Raw genomic sequence first — 9440 nt, 5'->3', positions numbered from 1 at the left:
TGATCAGCGGCGCATGTTGTGCGGCAAACGGCATGCAGTGCTAGAGATCGAGGTGCGTCAGGTTAATACATGCTTTCCAAAAATGTTATTTGCGTCACGCAAACACGGTGTGGCTATTTGCACTGGCGTTAGTGAATTAGATGCTGCATATCAATAAGTCTCATTTTAATTGGGGGGGCATATTTTGCGTCAAATGTATGCAAATTACCTAATTTACATACGCGCAAATAACACCGGCGCACCGTGACGCAATCCGTTTAGCCCGCACTTAGTGACGGATTTCCCCATCTGCGCGTGTTTAGTGAATTAGGCGCTCCCTAATTGCTCCATTTTTCCCGGTTAGCGCGGTGCAAAGGCAACGCAAACCTTTAGTGAATAGGCCCCTCTGTGAGTATTTTGCACTGTATGAGGAGTGTGAGAAAAGTTCCAGGACTGGTGTTAAATCCAAATTCATCATATTGAAAATATTTCCCCCAAAAAGATTTTCCAAAACATTAGTCATCTCTAATGCTAAAGCAGAGCATAATAATAACCATTATTATTCAAGGTCTTACCAAACCAGTTAGCTTCTCTTTTCAGATGTTCGGACTCTACAGTTCCCAGTTCATTGTGAGCCACTACCCAAATCTCCAGGTCCATATGAAACGGGAACGATTCCATTGTCACTGTAGCACTATTTTCTTCTGTTGACACATTGTAGGCCTGATTGTTGCTGAAATTACACACACACATTCCAGACTTAAAATGTCCCAACCTTAGAACTAGGGGTGTGAATTGCCGAGTACCTGACGATTCGATCCGTATCACGATTCATAGGTCACGATTCAATTCGATACCGATTAATCCCGATATGAATTTACAAGTCGATTGTTACGATTTCTTTTACTCAATTTAGAAAATACCATTCAGTAAACTTGTACATGTACACTGTAAGATTTGTATGAAGATTTATTTATTGATCTCAAACTTCAGTGTTATAACTGTGAGCCACTGTATTTAACAAAGATGTTGTAACCTTTTTCATGTTAAAACGGCATTGAAATAAAATATTAAGGCTTAATGTTCCATTAATATAACATTCTTCCATGCTTAAGGTGTGAAAGTTAGACGTTTTGTTAAATATTTTGTCATCAAAAATGGACGTTAAAAAATCGATTCGGCTGCCTATTGAATCGATTGGAGAATTGCGTGCTGTAGTATCGCGATATATTGCCGAATCGATTTTTTTTTTAACACTCCTACTTAGAACTGTGTTGTCAATGTTTATAAGTGTTTTTAATGGATCAACTTCAAAATATCTTGTGACCTCCAATCATAACCAACTATATTACTGTACTACAGAATTGCTGAGCTATGGTATAAATATCTATTTCACCTTCTCAATCTGGATTTTTGGGCACAACCAAGGAACAGCATGAAGCGCCCGCATTTCACATGTGGAGAGTCTGCGCAATTGCCTCTTTCTTATTGATAACTTGTAGGACTGATCAGCTATCAACCTCTGCCTACAACCTGAAGTGTTATGTGTTTTGTGTTATTTGGTCTATAATTTCTCAGTCGTGTGCCGTGCCGACTGCAGCGAAACAAAAACATGTCATTGCTATCTTCACTGAAGTGTGGGTAGGAGATTTTTATACTATTTAGCCATATTGTAACAAATGGGGAACAGGGGAAGTGACGTATGGCGTAAAGCACAGCACGTTTGTTTTTTTTTTGTGTGTGGCAGGGTTTTTGCCACCCTCTTCAAAGTTGCTTGGTGCCCGTAAAAGTGATACAGGCGCCCTCAGGCCATGACATTGAACTAATTGTAAGTCAATGTTTCATCGGAGGGGTTATGACAATATTTTATGAAGGTTGAAAATATCCTTAGTGTTGCTTATACTTGTCACTTACGCAACTTCATGAATTGTACGCGCACTAGTGGGAGTGACCAGCAAATGAGGGCATTCCCTGACTAATGTGGTGGTGCGCGCATCTTTTCTCTTTCTCCCGGGTGTGGTTTCAGCACATTCAGCCAATACAAGTTTTGAACCCTCAAGTCATATACTTGACGATTTTCTTAATCATTCAATTTCGGCAGGGTGTGTGAAATTTAGAAGACATTTCAGACAAAGTCATTTGACAAGGACACAGGATATGGGATAACTTATACTCACTGGATGACTTCAACATGCAAGGTGTATGTTGTTGGCTTTTTCTTGACGTTGTGTTCTGCTGGATCCCATGAGCACATTAAATTTTTTGATATATATTTTCCATCCTGAATTGCTATACAGGTCAGATTCTTGGGTTTCTCTGGAGGATCTAAAATTGTCATTAAAAAAAACAAAAAACAAAAACACAGGTCAAAGATCAAGGAATGTATTACAGTTTGAGAAATCCAGACATTCTGTAACTAACTATGAAACAAAAAAATGGACACTGTGATTCTGATATACAGCATGCCGATATTCGTAATAATACCTAAAAGTCTGAGGAGTGGTTGAAATTTATGACCAGTATTGAGGGAACAAGAAGTACTGTATGCATGCACAAATGTGACCTTTAACTTGATCATCGGAGATCTTTTCAAATTTTAAAATGCTTAAATGTATTTATGTTCGAGTTTCAAACTTTTAAAATCAAAATATCAGAACTGTTCAAACTTTAGTCTGTCGCTGCCACATTTTTCCCCCAAAAATTCTAAATAAAATAATGTTTGCTTATTTTTCTAATTTCTGTATTTTTTGACGGATTCAACCATTCCAACTCAACTGTTCAACCTATTCCTAACGCAATTTTTTTCTGTTTTTCAAATTTCAAAATAGAAGGCAAAATGTTTTTTTTTTTTTTTTCCTTTTACATTTTCTACATTTTTTTGACCAAGTCAAACCATTTCAACTTTAAATTATTCGGCTTATCCCTACAGCATTGATCCATCCATTACCTACCATGCATGTTTTCGTTAAGTGGGAGGAAACCGGAGAACACACGCATGTACGGGAAGAACATTTAAATTCCACCCAGGAAGGCAGGAGCTGGGATTCGATCTCCCTACAGCACTGTTTTCTAATTTCAAAATAATTCAGATTTATTTGTTTTTCTTCTTTAATTTCTACGTTTTTGACTGATTCAAACCATTCCAATGTTTAACTTTTCAGTTCGTTCTTACATTTTTGTTTTCAAAATTTCAAAATAAAAGCCAAAAATACTATTTGTCTCTTTTTCTCTTCAAAGTTGTACTTGTTTTTTTTTGTTTTTGTTTACAGATTCAAACCGTTCCAAATTTAAACTGTTCATCTTACCCCAATTCAAACTTCAGTTTCCACATATTAACTGATCCAATAAATTCTAACTTCAACATGTTCAGCTCATTTCATGTCACTTTTTTATCATTCTATGTTATTCGATATCATTTTAAATGATGAGACAGATTTTCATTCAGCCTTTGCACGCAATTTCTCCAGTAATTGCATTCTCTAATTTAATAAAAGTAAAATTCTTCCACAAATTGAACTCACTTTTGCTGGAGAGAAAAGAATATTAATTAGAGATGGATCAATATGAAAATTCTTGGTTGACATAGATAACTGAAAATGATTAAACCTATACTGAAAACCAAAGCAGGAAACACACTATAGCACTGTACCTGGAAAAAGCCTAAAAAAAACAAAACAAAACAAAAAAATCCTCCACTGGATCACGTTCCGATTTTTTGCAAATCCGAAAACCAAAATACACTTTGGAGCACTTTTCAGCCGATACTGTTTAGTGGCCGAATTTTTGGTGCATCCCTAGGTCTTAATAATCATTGTAAAGATGACCCAGAAAGTCAATTACAGGTAATACTGTATAAGAAAAATCTATTGTGGTGGTCACAACAGACAGCACCACCTGGTTCTGAGGACTAGTGGGAGGCAAAATAAGTGAATTTATCATTAAGAATTCTGCCAATTGTGTGGAATGGTTGATAACGCCTGTGTTGAAGAAATGCCTCTGCATTGAGGTTATATCATGTCAGCAAAGTACATTAGTATTGCAACTGTGTGAGATTAGTACGGGTAAATACCGTTGGTGAATGTCATAACAATTAAAATGTTTTAACAAGTAACTTACAAGCTTTACTTAGGTGGATCCCATGAACAAATTTGCCCTGGTTGACAAAAACATAGGGGGACTTGTTTTTGCAGTAGCAATATAACCACTCTGACTCTTCATTGTTGACAGGGATAGTAACGCTTAGTGCTGACTCATTGATCTTAGTATACTGATTGCTTGGGATAACTGTCTGGCGAAATCTCCAGTAGAGGTCATCTGCTGTGACTTCAGTTGTGTTAATGATCACACATGTAGCTGTGAAGTTAGTCCCAATCTGGAGCACTGGAGACTGCGGTATCACCACCAAATGGCTTCCAGCTTCTGAAACACAAACTGAAATGGTGATTTTAGTCATTAAAACCGCCAACAACATACCTATCCGCCCCTACATGAAAAAGTAATTACTTCGAACTCAAAAACTGGTTGTGTCACCCTTGGCAGCAACAACTCAAACCAAAATTGAACATTTCCCTGAGCAAGACCGTGAAGCCTAATTTGCTCCCAGTGAAACCTGACAGGGCCCTGCATGTCGGGAGCCGATCACTGGTGCATGAATGTTTGTGTGGATGAGTGAATGTGATGCATTGTAGTGCTTTGAGCACCATATGTTGTAGATAGCACTATATAAAGTTCAGTCCATTACCATTTACATTACAGAGTTGCTAATTGCTACCGAAAATTACTGAGCACTTACAAAGTGTTGTTAGTGCTCAGTGCTCAGCGAGGTCTTTAGTTTTCCCTCTGCTTCATAAAATGCTACAACTCAGCACCGAGCGGGGACATGGGAAGTGGGAAGCGCAGCAACTCAAGTAGGGACTGGTGAAGTGAGCTCCGAATTTAGGCATGGGTCAAATATCAAATATTTGATTGTGACGGTGCAATAACCGCGAGCAAAAACATCAGGGTATCATGACATTAAAATTATAGTTCTAAAATGCCCTTTTTTTTTTTTTTTAATAATTGGGTAAAAAAAAAAAAAAAAAAAAAAAAAAACAGCATTCCCCCCCCCCAAATTTTCCTTAATGTGTTATTTTACAAACATTTAATTTATTTAAATAGTTGTTAATTAATTTGATGATCAATATATTGATAGATTTTGACACCTCTAGATAAAAACTAAGCAAATAGTGCGGAAGGAAAACTCCAGAAAAAAAAAAAAAATGAGTGGAATTATTTCACATTGTTCTACTTATGACAAGAAAGGAGGTAGACATTAATAATGCCCAGGACTTGATACTTGTTTTTACATTGCAAAAGCAGTCACCTCTATCCACACAACTACAACAACTTTTGTGATAACATACATACAATCTGTCTATTATACAATAGACACGTCACCAAATTTTATTCACAAGTCAGTCAATCACTTCACAAGGAGTTTTCCAAATATTAGAGCAACATAAAATAAACTTTTCTGGGCTAAATTCTATAGGCTAGAAATACCTCCCTATCCTTAAGTGAGTTGTCTCTGTCATTTAACATGGCATACCCCATGCTATAGGCAGGCCCTTGTTGTTGTTGGTGCCAAAAAAATATGTACAATGTTGTTGGCATATCTACGCATGTACAGTATAAGTGCAGTTGTTATATGTGCAAGTTTATATGTTGTTTTTCCTGTAAGGGGTAGAACTAGATTTATTTATTTCTTTTTTTACTTCTTCCTACTCCCTTTTGAACATGTAAAATGTGCTTAATAATAATGACTATGCATGTAAAACGTTTTTTTTAACAAACAAAAATGTTTATTACCACCTGGCATGTACCTTGAGTGCTATATACTGTATACAAGATTTGTTTACTTATTAAGGGACAAAAGTAAATTATGTTTGAAAGCAAACTTTCTTTTTTTTTTTTTGTCAAAATTGAAATGTAAATGTTTTTTGTTTTTTTTAATGTTGCACAGTGCACACTAAAAATGTTTAATAATTTTTTGTTAGGGGTTTGTTAAAACTGGCCAATTAATCCAACTTTTCAATAATGCCTATTCCATATATGCTGTTTATTTTTATTGAACTTGGAAATTTTCACATTTATATTATTATATTATTCAAATAGGAAAATTGATTTTTGAAGGGGGGAAATCGACCATACAGTTTAAAAACAAACAAACAAACAAACAAACAAAAAGCAGTAATGGTGACGTGTGCAGCACAATAAAAACTTGAACCGTACAGACCTGCTGAGGACAAAGCAGAAGCCAAATATGCCAGCACAAACAACTGTAGCCTTCTCGTTGACACCATGGTCACAATCGGCTGTCAAAAGAAAAATCATTGTCAGACATTTAATGTCCAAAATATTTACGATGTTTTCCAATCTTACAGAAAATATCGTATTACTACGACTACATACAGCAGAGGTGCATCTTATCGTAATCATGCCAACACGTTTTCCTCATTTTAACGTGTTTCTTACTGTTGTATTAATGCGAATACACTAACAGAGACGTAAAAAAAAAAAAGAAAAAAAAAAGTGTTAATTTTGTGTAATCACCGCAGCCCACCGCCTCGCCAGCGCCATATTGTTTTCTCGGACTGACAAGAAAATGTTATTACTTACCTAAATTGTGTCAGCATTAGTCCATGAACAATCTTAGTAAATATATCATTATCGTCATTTGAGTCGAAATGTTATCAAAACAAGCTGTGTATGTTCCATCTTCGGGTTAAAGTCACTCTGTGCTACTGCCCGTTAGGACCACCCATTTCCCGTCATGGAACCTAGTGTCGTAACAGCCCATCGTGCTGCGTCAGCAGATCTAACAAAATATGGATAGACCAATTGCATTTGATCGCCGTGTCTCTGATAATATATGGATCTGTTCGCATCCGGGCAGCTGTGCTTTCTGATTCGTCGCAACCACTGTCTGTCAACTACATTTGACCAATCGCATGTTTGAGATTTCACTCGCCTTGCTTTCCATGGAGCGTTTTCCAGTCAGGCTCCTCCTCGTGTTCCTAAGAATTACAAAAGGAAATGGCAACAAAACCATCCATTGTGATTTATCAGCCATGACATTACATTCTCTAGCAACGAACCCCCGCCCCCCCCAAAACCCCCCGGGGGAGAGAGTCGTGACTTGCCATTCATAGAGGCAAGACACCACAAGTTTACAATGTTTTATCTGTCACACCGTAGATTATGGGTGGGTTTATTTCACTAATAAAGGGGATGGGGGGGGGGGGGGGTTAAAATTGTTTATTTTACTATCCATCCACTCCTTTTCAGCCGCTTTTACTTTTTACTTTACACTCCAGCCCGGGTGAGCTGAAGCATATCCTAGCCAGAGATGGGAAATCCAGGTCCAGAAAATAAAAACCCTGCCGCAGTTTGGCTTTAGCTATAGGTGGTCGTAATAAACCGGCAGGTAAACGAGGTTATTACGCGAAACACCTGTGGCTAAAGCCGAACTATGGCAGGGTTTTTCCTTTCTTGACCTGGTTTTCCCATCTCTGATCCTAGCGCAATGGTGTCCAAATTAACTCAGCCCTCGAGGGGCCGGAGTCCTGCAGGTTTTGGATTTTTCCCTTCTCCAACACACCTGAAGGCCATCAGCAAGCTCTGCATAAGTCTGATAACAATCCTGTTCATTGGTGCAGGGAAACATCAAAAACCTGCAGGATACCAGCCCTCGAGGACCGAGTTTGGACTCCATTGTCCTAGAGGATTTAAGATGAGAGAATTGGCTACATGCCAGTTGTAGTGCAAATTAAACTAGACATGCAATTTCTGGAGAAATTGCATGTGAATGCTGAACGCATGTGGAATGTTGTGGAATGCTTTAGGCTATACTGTTTGAAAGCGCTATATAAATAAAGATGACGACTTGAAATTTAGAATGATATTCAAAAAATAATAATGTGAAATAATTATTATATGAAATTGGGCTTGGAATGAAATCTGCTCCAACAGGGTTTTGAACCCTGCGCTTCCATTCACTGGTTAAATGATTTAACCACTGCTCTGGACTAATGTGGGCTCCCAGCACATTGTATGTCATTGTATTGATTAATGCAGTGCTCAAAGCTTGAATGTGCTGAATATCATGTTGAATGACAACTTAACTAACTTCAACTAACATGGCTCCCTGACATAAACAATGATCCCACACAGACAAGACAAAACCAACAGCCTAAATCCACCAACACTAATGAGAAACAACTGGGGAACACAATAGGGAGAGGTCCCTGGTTGTTCAACACACACTGGGAAGGGAAATGACACACTGGTGGACCTAATCAAACATAGCGAGACAGGGGAAACACGCAAGAACACAAGACCAACACATCAACAATCCATCCATCCATTTTCTTAACCGCTTGCTCCTCACAAGGGTCGCGGGGGATGCAGGAGCCTCTCAGCTGGCTTCAGGCAGTAGGCGGGGTACACCCTGAACTGGTTGCCAGCCAATCGGCGAACAACCATTCACACTCACAAGCACACCTAGGGACAATTTTGGAGCGCCCACTTAACCTGCCATGCATGTCTTTGGAATGTGTGAGGAGACCGGAGTGGCAAACACAACCCACTCACAAAATTGAACAAAACCCAACCCAATCAAAACTGAAACACAACAGTATGCGGATTTTATGGGTTTAATCTACATTTATGTGAGTAGAATGCATTTCATTATATGATATTTAATAGTATATTTGCATATTATTTAGTGTCTTGTAAATAGACACATAGCAATGTACAGTTGTCGTTGGGATTCAAACCCACAAACCCTTAGTAACAGGACAATGCACTTTACCACATCAGTAGCAAGCACCTGTGAATAATGATGAGGGATATGGAAGGGAGTCGTTCTACTGAATTGAACGTCCCATTGAAAATGAATGGGAGATATTTGACATTCAACATTAAATTATGCAAAACCTGTAAGTAGAATGAGAAAACATGAGCCCGGATGGCAAGATTTTTTTGGAGCATGTTGAATGGAACAGTGTAAATCGGATGTTGCATGTGGCAGTTGAGTACAAAGTGAGGAGATGACAAATAAGAATAAAGAATTGGAATAATATTTGTTCACAGTTCATACAATGAATACTTTCAGCATTCACACAGTTAACCTTGGCGGTCTGATTCCAAAGCTGGTGATGTGGAACGTCAACTCTCTGGTAGGTAAGGAGCCTGAGCTGGTGTGTGAGGTGGAAAAGTTCTAGATATAGTGGGACTAGCCTCCATGCACAGTTGGGGCTTTGGTACAATCCCTCTCGAGAGGGGTTGGACTCTTCCACTCTGTAGTTGCCGACGGTGAATTGGCACCAGGAAACCCTTGGCTGCAGTTCAATGGTTGACTGTGGTTGTGCCATAGAACTTGCATGTCTTAGATCAGGGGGTCACCAACCTTTTTGACACTT

General features: G+C 38.4%; 1 protein-coding gene and 1 long non-coding RNA gene across 3 annotated transcripts in view; one reads left to right on the top strand and one right to left on the bottom strand.

The window, feature by feature from the left end:
- The window catches only part of il6st (interleukin 6 cytokine family signal transduce), a 21981-nt gene extending 15176 nt beyond the window's left edge, over positions 1-6805 (bottom strand). Inside the window, exons 1-5 of one of the 2 annotated variants that reach the window (XM_077497225.1) lie at positions 6637-6805; positions 6254-6332; positions 4096-4410; positions 2157-2304; positions 555-712 (exon numbers count right to left, since the gene is read on the bottom strand). In XM_077497225.1, coding sequence (XP_077353351.1) covers positions 555-712; positions 2157-2304; positions 4096-4410; positions 6254-6320 — 688 coding nt within the window. In that variant the 5' untranslated portion in view covers positions 6321-6332; positions 6637-6805. The remainder of the gene's footprint in view (positions 1-554; positions 713-2156; positions 2305-4095; positions 4411-6253; positions 6333-6636) is intronic. The other variant, XM_077497226.1, reaches the window with a different exon arrangement.
- The window catches only part of LOC144001870 (uncharacterized), a 46322-nt gene that overhangs the window by 28348 nt on the left and 8534 nt on the right, over positions 1-9440 (top strand). The gene's annotated exons all lie outside the window — the stretch shown is intronic.

The sequence above is a fragment of the Festucalex cinctus genome, chromosome 15 (genome assembly GCF_051991245.1).
Source record: "Festucalex cinctus isolate MCC-2025b chromosome 15, RoL_Fcin_1.0, whole genome shotgun sequence".
NCBI lineage: Eukaryota > Metazoa > Chordata > Actinopteri > Syngnathiformes > Syngnathidae > Festucalex > Festucalex cinctus.
This window is presented reverse-complemented; position numbering and strand designations above follow the sequence as displayed.